The following is a 16,052-nucleotide window of genomic DNA, read 5'->3' on the forward strand; positions in this document are numbered from 1 at the left end:
GGTCCACTTAATCTGCAGTCTTAGCTTATACTTAGATTGATTTGACTTCAGTCATATATTCAGTCCTCCAAACTCGTCACTGGTACTTTTTATATTCAGCCTATTAACTATGAAACACTGGGCATTTCCCCAGCACTCAAGCCTGCTTAGACCTTAGACCCATTGCCTCAGGAACGGACCTACTGAACAGCCCCCCCCCACACACACAATCTCGTCTCCAATCTTGTGCATGTAAACGACGCTGGGGGAAAAAAGGGTATCAGGCAGGCTCTTTCCACTTCCTAATGTCGGAGCTGTGAGGGAAACAGTTATTTTTCCCCTCTTCCCACTGCTCCTATAATTCCACATTATTTCCTATTGGAAGGCGTGCACACCTGTAAAGAGTAAGACCCTCCCCCGCACCACAGTTGGGCCTCCACACACGTTGTAATCATCATTAAGCTAACTCCAGACCAATCCTAGTCGGCCCGATTTTGGGCCGACTTGGCGTCGGGAAGCGTTGTCCAGTCGGTTAGGGGTCCGTCGGGGGGTCCGTCGGGACCTTTTCGGCCGACCCAGAGCCGACCGAACATGTTCAGCTTTTTAGCCGACTGGCAGAGCAGTGGCAGTGACAACAGAGGGCTGTCGGTGTTGCCAGATTATGTGAGAGAAACAAGCAACCATGTCTATGAAAACCTACATTCGCTGTTTCTCGTTGTTGCTCCCAGAGAGAGATTGATTGATTTGACCTACTTTTGCGCAGTTTTGGTGCGCAACACAACCCTCTTTAAGTGAATTGCTTTCACCTGCTGCTGCTGTGTGGAGCGCAGTGGTGGAAAAAGTACTCAAATGTTTTACTTAAGTAAAAGTATCAATACTGCAATGTAGAAGTACTCCGTTACAAGTAAAAGTCCCGAATTAAAAATGTACTTGAGTAAAAGTACAAAAGTATTGGTATCAAAATGTACTTAAAGTACCAAAAGTAAAAGTACTCAAATGTTTGAAAATAGCAGATCTACAAGCTCACAACGCGTCGCTTCGCGACGTGTTGTGAGCTTGTAGATCGGCTATTTTCAAATAGCCTAGGTATAAAATAGAGCTAAAGTGGTTACTGTATGTTTTATAATGTAATAATTTATATCTGCAAAGTAACTAAAGTTTTCAAATAATTGTAGTGGAGTAAAAGTAGAATATTTTCAGAGATGTATGGAGTAGAAGTAAAAGTACTGAAAATTAGAAATACTCCAGTAAAGTAAAAAATCCTCAAAAGTGTACTTAAGTACTGTACTTGAGTAAATGTACTTAGTTACTTTACACCACTGGCGGAGTGTGCGCTACAGGGCATATCTCCGCCAAGCCAGGGTGACCTACCCAGGCTCATGAAATTCATATGCAGGCATAGTAGCCAATTAGAATGAAATCTGCAAAAACTGACTCATATACTGATACAGAACGATATATTGGCTATATATTATTGCTGTCGGGTGGAAATCTTGTATGTTCCTTTTTTATTATTATTTAAAAACAATTTAAAATCGTGAAAATAGCCAATCTACAAGCTGTAATTATTAATTATTAAGAAATACTATATTTTAAAGAGTGAAAAATCAACTAAAGTCATTATTAGTGCAAGTTCATTCACATTTCATTTGAATGAAAATAACTTGTGGGTAAAATACATTCTGTGAATCTAATTATTATGATTTGATTTTATGATTATGATTAATGTGACCCCTACTTCAGTCAGTGAAGTCCAGGGCTGAATGTGACATATTGAGACCTATATAACTAAATATTGGTCATTTGCCAACACATTATTTTGTGAAATAAATGGGTTATATTTCACAGATAGTTATACTATTCTTATAATATATTAAAATACAATGATCCTTAACCTTCAAGTTAAATGCATTATTTCCGTGGACTTAAAAATCATTTTTGGACTTAAAAATCATTATTATTTTTTTGGATGGCCTTCCTGCCCTGGCAGGAAGACCGGGCAGGGCCTTTGTGCCCTCCAAAAAATTACAACACCAAAGGCCAAGTGGCCTTGCCCCTAAAATGACGAAATTCCAGGCTTGAATGCAATAGATGTACTCTGAGTCTGTTACAAGTAAAAGTCCAGAATTCAACATTTACTTGAGTGAAAGTACTAAAGTATTGGTATAAAAATGTACTTAAAGTACCAAAAGTAAAAGTACAAAAATGTTTGAAAATAGCAGATCTACAAGCTCAGAACGCGTGCATCGCAACACGTTGTGAGCTTGTAGATCTGCTATTTTCAAATAGCTTATAGGTATAAAATAGGGCTAAAGTGGTTAATGTATGTTTCATAATGATTTATATCTGCAAAGTAACTAGTAACTAAACATTTCAAATAATTGTTGTGGAGTACAAGTATAGACAATTGGAAATACTCCAGTAAAGTAAAAGTACCTCAAAATTGTACTTAAGTACAGTACTTGAGTAAATGTACTAGTTACTTACACCACTGCACGTCAGTGAAGAAAAAACGCTGGGAACATCCCTAAGTGGCTTTGCAGGGAAACAAGCCCAAAGTCGCTTATAATAAGCAGACCTGGCAACGTTGGCAGGCTAAAAGTCAAATTAGCACATGAATGGCCAGTCGGCTGACAGACTTAAATGCCAACTTTTGCCAACCGAATACCAGTCTGTTGCAGTCTGGAGTAGTCTGCAATAGTCTGGACGAGTCTGTTTGGTGCGGAGTTACCTTTAAGGTGAGGAAAAAAAGGTGAGAAAAAGAGGGGAAAAAAAGTACTAGCTACTTTTACTTTCTCTGACTCTTCCTTCTACTCTCACCAAGTTACTACGGGTAAGCACAGATACAAAAATGTTTTCTCTAAAAACACTTTTTTATGTTTATTATTCTAGCCTGCACTAGAGCCATAACCAAATACACATAACGCAAATTCAAATGAATGCTCCCTGAGCCCTGCTACCTAAAACTACACCAAAAACTGTTTTTTTCCCCCGATTCTTACATACATATACACAGCCACGCCCTCGAGGACAGTGGAGTGGGCTTGGTGCAGAGACGATAGCACGACCACCACATATAGGCCTCTCTCAAGCACATTGGCAATGGGTTTCATGTGCTGCTGTCAATCAAAAGTCTGCAGTGCTCTGCAGAGCGGCCACACATCAAGCATGCTCTGTCCAGTGTTGCCAAGTCTGCTTATCATAAGCGACTTTGGGCTTACTTTTCTGTAAAGTCGCTTGTAAATATTTTCTGAATATTTTGTGCAAGGGATTTGTTTTGTTAAAATCATTTTTTTTTATTCCAAACATTTCAAGATCTTTGGAAAATGACAGATCTACAAGCTCACAACACGTATCGGCCATTTTCACATAGTCGATTTTTTAAAACACGTAGACTCTGCCGCTTGTTTCTCTCGCAAAATCTGGCAACACTGGCTCTGTAGAATCTGGCAACACTGGCTCTGTCAGTGTACTGAGGAGACCGTAGGGATGGCATACTGGATTACCCAGGGAGAGGCAGCACTCACTCAAACATGAACACAGTGCTTCCTACACAAAGTTGCATGCGAGTGTGGCCAACCAAAAACAAATGCTTCAAAACTCAATTCAACTTTTAGTTTCTTCAATTGCTAATCATTCAATATAAGCATACTGGCATGAATGCACCACTGTCATTTCATTCTAAATGCCATCTGCAGTTTAAAATGATATAGATGTTAATGCAAGAAAAAATGACACCATCATAACCCACAATCTTTGTGATTATTGTCCTCACAAAGGTGAAAGTGTGTCTATGATGTGCAAGAGTGTGAGCGTCATGAGCCAAATAATGTGTTCCAAATAATCCAAACTCATCTAGTTCTCATCATGTAGTTATTTAGTCACAAGCTTGTGTTAATACTTAATACTGGGTTAAATATATATACGGTACACACAACGGACAGAGGTAATAAACCACTTTCACTTTAAAAGTTACAAAACTAGCTAAAACAAATATAATATCTACAAGCTCACTACGCGTCTCTTGAGCTTGTAGGTCGGCTATTTTCGCTATTCTTGAGTGACACTATTGTATGACAAACTAGGGCATAAGGGGAAAAAAATTAATATGGAGATACAAAGTTTCTGCCCTACAGCAATGTAAATGTAATCTATTTTGAAATATGAAAGTCTATATTAGAGATTGCCACAAAAAAAAACAATCTAACTCATCCCTATATTGAATACTGCAACAGCTGTAATGTGATGGGTGCAGCTGAAAGATTGTCCGAGTTTAGAACATATGATTCCTGTAACAAACAAACACCCATTTTTGCATTACTGAACGTGATGAATTTGTCATAAAAAAAAATCTCATACGCCACAACAATGTCCTACGATTCTATCCTGCTGATATCACTGTATTTGGCTTCATTATTGAAATAAGCAAGTAACAGTGTTCTTGGATTAGCCTACTTCTCATTTCGCTCTGCAGTTCAGATCAAAAGAAAACCTGTCATCTTTAACAACAGAATGGACACCTTTGGCAAGGAAGTTCCACACCTCAAACTGCTGATTTTATCTGCTGATATCGGCCTATTGGTCGGTCTATGTTCTCCGATATGTGCCGATATCAAAAACCTTTTTAATTTAGAAAAGACACTTTGGAGTGATAAACAATGTTTGTTAATTGCGTATTTTGTACAGCATTGTTACTCTCTGTACTGTCTGCACTGCAGCCAGTGTGCTACACAGCTGAGCAGAGACTGTGGGACGCATTCTCAGACTAGAACGGTGATTTCATGGTAAGTTGCCAACTAGGTTGTGAAAAGTTAATAAAAAGTGCCCTCGTCATTCCCCCCTTTTCAATACAGCTCTAATAGTCCCTGACAACCGTCATGTCACTCATGCTCATCACATCTGTTTGCTATGTTAGCAAGGTAGCTGCCAGCTTGCTCAGTGAAATGACAATGCATCAAATTGAAAGGTAAACATCAGAGCATCTTTCTGCAGCTTGGTGGATTGAGTCTGCTGAATGCTTATTTCATGCTACGCAATGCTAGCTAACCACATGTAGATATGTGCTGAGTGGAAGCTGATGTGTGAGCATCTTAGTCCCTTCTGATAATAGTCCCTTCTGATAATAACGCTATGTTATAACATTAGTAGGAACGTAAAATCGTTATCCTACTACAACTGTGACACTTGCCATAAAGAACAGACCTACAAGCTAGCATTAGCTAGTAGATCTGTTCTTTTTGGCATGAGACACCATGCAATGGAGTATAAATTAAGCATGTCTGTATATTATTACATGCATTCATTCACACCAAACTGTTTTGTCCAGGACTCCCTGTGTGTAATAGAACATACAATAACAACTAGTTTGGTTCCAGCTCATTTTCATAGGCAATATGTAGTTTTACAAATGGATGAAAATGGAAAAAGCAATGTGTGGGACTACTTAACCAAGATACTGTACCATCTGGTACAGCCATCTGTAATATATGTGCGGACTGCCAGGCAGGCAAACAGAAAAATACACCTGGTCAAAATACAAATGTTTACATTGCTTATAGTGATGAAACTAACCATGAAAGAGTTAAAAACATGTACAATCTCACAACAATGTCCTTTCCTATCCTGCTGGCATAATGGCGTTTGTCTTAATGGCTTTATCACTGAAATAAGAGCAAGTAACTTAATGCCATGCCTTAGTGTTCTTGGATTAAAGTAAACTACTTCTGCTTTCACTCTGCTGTTCAGATCAAATGAAAACCTGTCATCTCCACCCAAAAAATGACACATGTGACACGCAAGTTCAACATCTACTAGTGAAATTTTACTTTATGTGTTCAGCAGTAGGTCTCAACTCCAGACCTGAGGAGAGACTAATGCTAGTTTTCCATTTGAACAGTTACTGATCTGAATTTTACCTGGTGATTAGGTTTATATTAGTGCCCGACAAGACAGCTGGAACGACAACTAACAGTACTCTGAGCTGAGAACCATTACTTTTACGGCTGCCTGTCATGTTGCCTTCAAAAGCAAATTGAATAGGAGTGCAGTTACTACGTTAAGCGACAGGATATTAATTACGCTTAAATGAGGGTGAAGGTTCAAATTAATTCAGTGCTAAATTTGAAACCCAACTGTCAACTCACAGGCACACGATGACGCTGAAAACACAAGTGCTGGCACGCACATCAACAAGTTCAACCACTCACATTTAGATTAAACGTCAATCAGTGACGTTTCCAGGATGATTCCGTCAGACATGTGATCATTTCTAACTCAAGTTAGAAAGCACAAGAAACGCTACATTATTATAAGGGTAAAGTAGACCAAGTCTGCTCTTGCAACACTTGCGTCTTGGTTTAAAGCTCCAACACTAGGTTCTGTACTTGTGCTGCAGAACACATTTAAAAACGCTCATTCTGCTTAAGGAAACTAATATGATGAATGTGAAGAATGAGGCATTCTCTGCTAGTTCAACTCACAGATTCCATTTAGGACACTGAAACAGCAGCACATGAATTAATGGCCTTCACAATTTGAGGTGCGTATCGTGACCTGAACCTCCAAGTAAATGATAGGCCTGGCTGATAAACTCATCTAAGAGAACCGTTACAGCTAAATGAAAGTGACAATTGGAACTAATACGACAACAATGGTAAAGAGTAAAGAGTACCACTGGAGGTATTCTCGCTAGCCCATCTCACAGGCTCAGTGTGGGAGACAGACAACATGCCATTAAGTCCCAACAGCCACCCCAGCATTAGAGTGGGAGGAGTACTAATAAGGTAAGGAAGCAGGCGACATACAGTTTTAAAGGGCTTAGTTCTGCGTGAAGGTAATTCTATGTTTACAAAGCAACAACAGAGGCATTATTGCAGATAATGGTGCTGTTTTTCCTTGCATTTCTTAAGGGAGCAACACCTCCCTGACCTGAGCAATATTAACCATCCTACACTCTATCCAATACTGACTACATTGGCTTAAAGTGGATCAACAGTATGGGACTTCTTGCGGAGGCGTTTAAGTGCAATAAGTAATGTTGCTGTGATGTCAGGTTTTTTAAATTGCACTTTTTACAGTTACTGTGGAAAAGTCTACTAAAGAACATACAGATCAAAAAGAAAACGCGTATATTTCAATGCATGCATTGCATACCTTTTATAAAAAATATATGAAATTGTTAATCTGCAGATATAGCAGGTGTACCATCTACAGATGTTGGATTTTGGCGTTTGTAGATGCTACACCAACACACTAGTTAAGCAACAAAATATATATTCTGACTTTAATGTGATTTCCTGTGGGGTTCAAGACAAGCTTGTGTCATTCATGCATGGGCCTGTTTAGCCTGCAAGTCATTTAAATAAAGTTTGAGCGAAATTGCAGTGTTTTGGATATAGAACACAAACAGGATACAATAGACTTGGCGTATACGTTCAAAGCTGTGTTGGAGTTTATAAACAGATTTTTGACATAGTCGTTATATTGGGACGCTTTTTTTTTAAATTCACCAGTTATTTCTATTCTTTTTTACTTCTTCATTCACCAAAAACGAACAAAACTCCTCTATGTATTCAAGGCTTCGCAGGTTAGTAATTGATAGAAAGTCATTTTGGGGGAAAGTATGCCTTGAAGGTTGTTCTACTGCTGCTCTCGGCGTAATGACAGTTAATCTTGACAAGAGCTTCAGCTAAATACCCCATATTTAAATGTGCAGATACACTGTGCAAGTGTATGGTGTGCCTACCAAATAGAAGTTCCCTATTGCCTCTTGCACTTGCTACACCTGTAGTTGAGGAAGAACATTCATGTCCAGAATGTCAGCTTGCTTTACTGTTGTTAGGTCACACTGTAACAATAAGTGCCCCCAACCTAAAATGTTCAGATAACAAGAGACTGTGTGTGTGTGTGTGTGTGTGTGTGTGTGTGTGTGTGTGTGTGTTTGTCTCCTACCAAATGTGAGTTCTCTTTTGCCTCTTGAACTTGCTGCACCTGTGGTTCAGCTACAACTTTCGTGTCCTGGTCAGAAGTCATGAGCCGTCTGCTTCTTGGCTCCTCAGGGAGAAGTCTGTGTCACCGATGAAGCTACAGGGGGAAGGAAGGGACAAACAATACAGATGTTAAGGAACAGTACTATTCAAAAAACAATTGGGTGATATGTAAATGGAGAAAAGCGCCAACTGCCAGTGGATCCCAATCGGTGTGCCGTGAGACATGTCTCTTATTTTAATGCGTATCGTGACCTGAACCTCTACAATACAAAACGGTCTTCATATTTTGTGCACACAGAATTCCAAATACAGAGGCAAATTCTATTATATAACCTAAAATAAATATTTAACCACTTTCAATCGTTTCCCAATTTTGTTATAGGCAAAACATTTTCGTTTTTGCTTTATTTATTCACACAATATCCAAAAATAGCCTAAATTGCTAATCTTCAAGCCTGTAGATTAGCTATGTTCGCTATATATTTTTTTTTAATGGCATTAAGAGCTTAATTGCTTACTGCTTACACTTTATATTTAGTAAATCAAAATACAAAGTTTAGAGATATGAAGAAAATGAAACACCCGCCAGTGGCAAGCAGATTCCGTCTTTGGCTGGCGTGTGAAGACATTAGGAGCCAACGTCCTGCATTTTTATTTTATTTTCATACAAGAAATAACTTCTATTGTCTGCTTGGAGTTCAGCCTAGAGCGCTATTTTTTAAGCGGTGCAGCCACTTCTAGACAGTTAGGTGTGTGGCACACGCATGTGTGTGTGTGTGTGCCTGTGCATCTTTAGCATTCCATAAATGTTGTGCTTTCTTACACGACCAGTGAAACGTAAAATTAAAGCGATCTCTCAACAGAGAGAGCAGCTCTATCACTGACAACTGTTGACACACACACACACAATAGTTGTTTATTCATCTAATCATTTTCATATTTATGTGCTTCAAAGCGGCTTTTAGTGTTTGAAATGCAATAAGCATCTTTGCTGAGCACGCACCGATACATTACGGTGAGCAAATCACCCACCGAAGAATGTATCAAGCAGCAGCAATATTATGTAATTTTTGTAAGTGATTGTTGTATCGATAAAAAACGACAACAGTCAGTTTTACAAGTCACATAAAATGGGGAAAGTAGCCTTGAAATGCATTGCAAGATGGGGCTTTATTCTGGGCATTTAAAATATGGACTCCTCCTCCTCCTGCCTCAGCCTCCCTCTTCCATCTATCTCTTCAATGAGACTAAGGCATCAAGCAGGAGTCAAGGACCCTGTAATACTGTGCTTATTTTTCTCAATTTGACAGACCATTTGTTTAATATAATTCATAATTTCTAAATTAGTTCAATGAAAATTATTCAATTGTAACCTAAATAATATCATTATAAGTTTATGTAGGAAATGGTAGTAAGGCTATGCTTCTGTGCAAACAAAGAATAAACATAGGCCGGCAGCCCTAGCAGGCCTCTGTAGAAACATTATGATACGAGGATGAACGTTGGGCTGCATTGCAACCACTGGTGTAGTGGAGGGTATTACTGTATGTCGTTACATTGGCGTTGCATATACTGTAGCTAGCTACTCACAACTCACTTCTAATGAGCACAATAATAAAGTTGAGTATTGGTCATAAATACATATTCTTTCAATAGGCTACATTATCCTGATTATTTGAATCTGAATCTTTGAATCAATACTCAATTGTCGCAGCTGAGCATCCTCCTGTGTCCCATCTCATAATTGCGTATAATTATATAGTAATACACATAGTAATACTAAAAAGCTATTAATCATTTTGCCATTAAAAAAGTCTGCCTGGCTAGAAGGAGTATATTTTATTTATTTACTAGCCACTTTGGCAAGTAAGCCAAAAAAGTTCCTTCCGTTTTCCCTGACCAGTGGTTTAAGCTCCAGTATGAGAAGGAAGGAGACAGACAATCAAGTGGGACAAAGAATAAGACAAAATTGCTTAAAGTGCCATTATGCACCCTGTACTGATAAACAAGGGCAATCATGATAATCTCATAACAAGCTGAGGCCTTTCAAAACAAGGCAGCTCGCCCCCCTCCCTCCCCTGTGGCACTTTCCCCTGGCTACCCATCCCTTGTCGATCAAAAAACTGTCACATGCATGCACCCAACACACTGACAGTCAAAGTGAGACAAACTGGCAGGCTGTTTCATGTCAAGGCAATTAGTTTAAAAGTATTTAGCTATTACTTTTTGCACAGACCTAACACATTGTTACAGCCATTCAGTCGAAATACCGTTAGATGTAATCTTGTGCTGAAAAATACAATACTGTGTAGTAGCACAAAGCATGGCTATATGGGAGCAGGTGAGTTGCTTTTACAAAGGCAAGCAAGGGGGGTGCCAATTTTGACAACATTATAAAACATTTAAAAATTAGGAACGAAGGAGAAAACAACCAACATGTCCATAAGGGTCGGCAGCATTTGTTTCAAAGTTCTCCATGTGTTGATAAAATAGAAGGTTTAATTACCTGATTATGTCTGTTAACACTAGAAGAAAACAGACTTTCATCCTGACATGACTGGTCAGCAAGTTACAATTTGCATTCCACATACTTGCTGTATGAGACAATGACCATTTACTTATATCAGACATCAGATAAATCAATTGGATAATTATTGACCATAATCACTCTTGACATAACATCAGCAGTAAGACAGATGCTGAATCCAACAAAACATCATTGATTTGAAAGTGTGAAAAGTCCTTTTTTTCTTTGCGATTAGGAGCCATTTGTAAAGGAGTGGTAATCCCCCCCAACAATCGAATGCCTGTCTTTGACGCAGGCCCTCGATGTGTTTGCATACAAAGCAGAAAAAGAATGGCATGGCTGTAAAGCGACCTTTGATCCACATAGTCATTCCCATAGACAGCATGTGAGTGTGTCAGGCCATGTGTGATGAATAGCGGCTCAACACTGATGCTTTCCATCAAACTACACAGTAAAATCCTCAGTGTTCATTTAACTCTGAGAGTGTACAAATGAAACAAAATGGACCTGTTAAGGGTCCATTTGTAGACTCAAGAGTAGTAAATGAACACTCAGGATTTACTGTGCAAGTTATCACAGTCACACACCAAGTGACAAACTGCCATTTCACTTTAACAAAACGGGAGACTCTTTAAAGACATTTGTTTGCCAATAGCTTCAGACCCTCAAACATAACTTTCCTTCTGCTTTTGTATGGTTCTTCTAGCAAATACCCAATTCACTGTAGGACAGCAAACAGCACCAACACCACAGCTGGCTGAAGTCTTTTACATGACATTTAATTACGGAGCTACTACTGTACATTTGTAGGCTCCAAGTCTCTACTTTTTTTCTTTTTACACAATAGGCATTCAAAAGCCAGCCAAGTCTGCTTCCGCAATACAATTTAGTCAAAAACCACAAACCCAAGTCATTGAGCATGTCATTTGTTGTGCATATGTCATTTCTGCAGTACTCAGTGGACAACTGCACATCCTTTCCCACCAGGTAAATAACTGCATTCACATTGGACTACCAGGTTTACATTATTCAGATTAAACGCATCGTCTATGTGTCACCAGGACGGCAGTTTGGACTAGGCCTTTACACAACACAAAACTTTTCTGTTGAGTATTTTCTTAAATAGCTCCTGCAATGCCATTCAATTCAATCAACACACACAACACAAGCCACTGAGCATGTTTTCTTCACCAGATGCAGTCAGTCTGTCATACAGACCAGACAGGGCCTTGTTCAAAGCACAAAGTTAACTCTGCTGAGTGCTGAGTCCTCTTTCCCTAGTAGACACACAAACTTGTTCCACCCTCTTAACCAGAAGAGGTGATTTATATCTCTATTCTGTTGTTCCAAAATAACCCAGAGGTTCCACCCCACCAGTGAAGAATGCAGTAGTAGGCCGGTGACAGCTTATTTTTGGCTAGTGGGTTACCACCAGAGCCATGGGGAGGGGGGTTAGCCAGCATCTCGCCAAGTCCTTCTGAAGAGTTGCCTTTAATAGATCTGTACATTATACAGCTGCAATGGGTTAAGTTAGGTCAGATAACTATTTAACGGGGTGCAACCTGCACCTACAGACGCAATGCAGGCCTATTTAGTAGCTGACACAGGCCACAAACACTGCGGTGCACACATGCCATGCCCATGGCAAGAGCCATGCATTGCGAGATTCCGTGCTGGGCTAAACGTTGATCGCGATGTTGAAATGTGAAAACAAACCCTTCCCAAGGCATGATTTCCAACAAAAAACTGACACAAGCAGACAGCTACGGTTTAAAGATTGAGTAAGTAAAAACAAGGCGCTCCACTAAAAAGTTGACTCACGCTGGAAAGTAGCAGTCCGATTCTATCTGCCTTGCAGCGGGCCAACAGCAGCATCCAGTGAAAGATGGCGACCTCAGGTGTTGTACCGAGTTTTGTAACCCCATCAGTAACTGTTTCCACACAAGTTAAAAAGCCCATTTCTTATATTTAAGGGCAAACGCATTTTGACGGGGAGAAAATCTATCCACAAAAAATAAATCAACATTTTTTTTTAATGAAAATGATGTAATCCAGCCGGGGAAAAAACATGATTAAACCGATTTCGACAGGAATACAAATGTCGGCGTAACATTCCTCTCCCCCCTTCGGTTTGAATCAGGCTAGCGTTAGCTTGGTCAGGCTTAACCAAGCTTGTTTATTAAACAGCAACAATCATCTATGCTCATGCATTGTGTTCCACTAAACCTCTAGGTCAGTGGTTCTCAAAGTGGAACCCCCTCAAGGACGGGTTCCAGGGGGTCCCCAGCCAAATTAATAGTTAGGAACCAAATTGACCCCTTTTATGGGTCTGTAACTCTGAGTGTACCATAACGGGTCCATTTGGTTCCATCTCTACACTCTCAGAGTTAAATTAACTCTGATGATGATGATGATGATACTACAGTGTAGATTGGGACCCGCAAGACGTTGAAATGGCTGAGTCCCTGGCAGATCTTTTCAAATGGGTGGTCCGTGTGGGCTAATGTGTCTATTTGGGGGGGGTCCTTGACGGGAAAAAGTTTGAGAACCACTGCTCTGGGTGATGGATGCTGGTCCTCTCGTCACTCACCTGTCAACTCTCCCCTGCACGGCAATGCAAAGACAAGTTTACTGCCGTTGTTGCTGGAAAACTGCAGGCCTTCAAGATGTGGCTTCCACACGAAATAATACGCAGGGAGTTAGCTTGCTTGGCTAGCAGGTTAGCACGCCAACTGTCAACAACCCGGAGTTTAACGCACGGACTTAACGTATAAACACTGGTCGAATGCCCTGAAAACTAAGAAGCTGCAACGACAGAACGACGCCCCAAAATATACTGTTTCTATGTGGGCTCCCCCAACTAGAAGTACAAGCTGGTTAACTAATGAGCTAGCTTGGATGTTAGCTAGGTTAGCTAGCTAGCTTGGATGTTAGCTAGCTAGCTCGCTGGTCAACTTTATCCAGTCGTGTACTCGGGGATGATATAAATCAAACCTGGGCTATTTTTGATCATTCAAGCCAAACCGGAATAATTCCCAAGCTCGACGAAAAACCCACGGACTTGGCGGAACAACACGACAACCGTAAAAAGTCACGAAACTCGCGTAAAATCTACGTTTTTCGCCGTTTTACTGAGATCAGTTGCAACGATGAAACAGACGTTCGCTGGAGAAGCGAAAGCGGGGTTTGGGGATGATAGAGTCTATATCCCATGGCCCAAGAGGGACAGTCGAGCTGTGATTGGCTAGGGCTGTTGTCACGGAGCCGGCCAGCCAATCATCAGAGCAGTGGCCGTTCCTCTGAGTTATGGGATCCCAATGCCAAAAGATTATCGCTCAAATGTGTAGTGATCTATTTGTAGAGATAGTCAGAGCACGGCAACGACACTGTGTTGCACTGTTGACAATATTTTTCTAATATTATTATTATTATTATTTATTTGTATTTCTTTCTTAAAATAGCAACAAGATCTATGAAATTGTAGCTTTGTCTTATTACGATCAGTGGTGTAAAGTAACTATAAGTACTGTACGTACTTAAGTACACTTTTGAGGATTTTTTACTTTACTGGAGTGTTTCCAATTTCTGATATTTTTACTTCTACTCCACTACATCTCAGAAGATTTTGATTATTATTAGAAAACATGCATTAACCATTTCAGCCCTATTAATTTGAAAATAGCCGATCTAGAAGCTCACAACAGAGATTGTGAGCTTGTAGATCAGCTATTCTCAAAGCATTTTTATACATTTGTAAACTTGTGAAATGGGCTATTCTGCAAAATGAGTACTTTTACTTTCAGCACTTAAGTATATTTTAATGTGGATACTTTGGTACTTTTATCAAGTACATTTAGAATACCAGACTTATATTTGTATTTCTACATTGTGGTATTGGTACTTTTACTTGATTACAAAATGTGAGTACTTCTTCCACACCACTGTGTTAAATAGTTTGATGTCTGGATTTAAAGTGTAACCACTGGAGTTGAACACAACATGGGAAACCAAACATCTTCCACTCATCCAAAGAGCTGAGCTACTTTGCTTTATTCACCGCCCTTTGACCTCGCTCCACCACCTGCCTCACCCGCCATAGTTATACAGTATTTATGGCCTCACCTCAGCTGGGTTCAAATCAGGTGAATGGTGATACTGGTTATTCTGGGTAGCTCCCTAAAGCTTTTTGGAACTTTTATAATCAATTAAATTGTAATGTGGGTCTGTTTCTGTCCAGTGTTTACAAACAGACCTAGAGCAACTACAATTAAAATGTGTATTTACCTGGCAGTGTCAGATTTTGTCTCAAAAGCTGAACTCAATCAGCAAATAGAAAATAATTAAAGTGGCATGTGTTGTTTTTGTTTACTTTTGGGACCATGTCTGCAAAATCTGGTTTTAATTAAAGTAGGCCTATAATAGTTAGCAAACATATTTCATTTTATTGCAAAAGATTTAGAACAAAACTGTAGAAGAATAGATTTATACAATGGAATGAATGGGCAGACTATTTATTTAAAATCTGTGTATGTTAAAATAAGGATTTGAGTAAGGAGGGGTCGGAGGAGCTGCTACAAAACCTCATTTGTATTTTGGTCATAAACAAGAAGTTGAAGGGTATAAATTGTGGTCTGATAATGATGTGTGCACGTTCAAATCATGTATACTTTAAGACCATTTTCCCAATTATTTCTTTTTCTTTTTACATTTAGGAAAAAATTGCCCGAGGTGCCCACCCACTCTTCCTTATTTTAATCACAAATAATGCATTGTTCAATGTAATGATGAGTTAACGAGATAAATAGGCTAGCAGTGGTTCTCAATCTTTCCAGGGTGCGACCCCCCAAAATAATCATATTTGAACTGGGGACCCCCCATCCTGACAAGCACTTGGAATTGTAGGAGTTGAGGAATTACATTCAGTTTGACTCGGTTCCACAGATAAATATTGTGAAAATAGCTGATCTACAAGCTCGGCTATTTAGATTTTTTATTATTATTATTATTATTATATTATTTGACAATTTGGCCAATATTTTATACATTCTTATAGTATAGTTTGTTGATTACTTTAGATGCAGTAGGCTAATGGTATTTTTTCATTTAGTTTATTTTCTTTAGGTATTAGTTATTAAAAGTCCTTAAATTGTCACTTCACTGTCATCTGGGGACCCACCCAAAATCATGTGGGGACCCCAGGTTGAGAACCACTGGGCTAGCTAGAGGAAACATGTTTTCCAAAATAACTTTGTTCTGTGGTAGGCTAGTCATTTAATCCTGGCTCTGGACCTGGGTTGGCAGGCGAAACTTGAGACCACCCCCAAAGCCCACCTCAATGCAAAAAGCTCACAACGCTGGTCAAAATTGATGGTTATGACTTGAATGTTGCGAAGTTTATCACAACAATGACACTCAGCCAATCACAGCATTGGTTATCCCTCTGGGCTATGGGATAAAAGCTCAGTTGTCGAAGCTGTCAGACTCCGGGCATGGGGCATGGGTCACCCCCCGCCCCTCTTCCGTACAGGCAGCGGGGACACGCGGATCCACTCGTGATC

General features: G+C 39.7%; 1 protein-coding gene across 1 annotated transcript in view; it reads right to left on the reverse strand.

The window, feature by feature from the left end:
- Nucleotides 1-13,647, reverse strand: part of LOC308094350 (la-related protein 4B-like) — a 49,364-nt gene extending 35,717 nt beyond the window's left edge. Inside the window, exons 1-2 of the mRNA XM_080440955.1 lie at nucleotides 13,085-13,647; nucleotides 7,930-8,061 (exon numbers count right to left, since the gene is read on the reverse strand). Of these exons, the coding sequence (XP_080297081.1) occupies nucleotides 7,930-8,010 (81 nt within the window). The 5' untranslated portion in view covers nucleotides 8,011-8,061; nucleotides 13,085-13,647. The remainder of the gene's footprint in view (nucleotides 1-7,929; nucleotides 8,062-13,084) is intronic.
- Nucleotides 13,648-16,052: the final 2,405 nt, after the last annotated feature.

The sequence above is a fragment of the Gymnoscopelus braueri genome (genome assembly GCF_963280865.1).
Source record: "Gymnoscopelus braueri genome assembly, chromosome: 10".
Lineage (NCBI taxonomy): Eukaryota > Metazoa > Chordata > Actinopteri > Myctophiformes > Myctophidae > Gymnoscopelus > Gymnoscopelus braueri.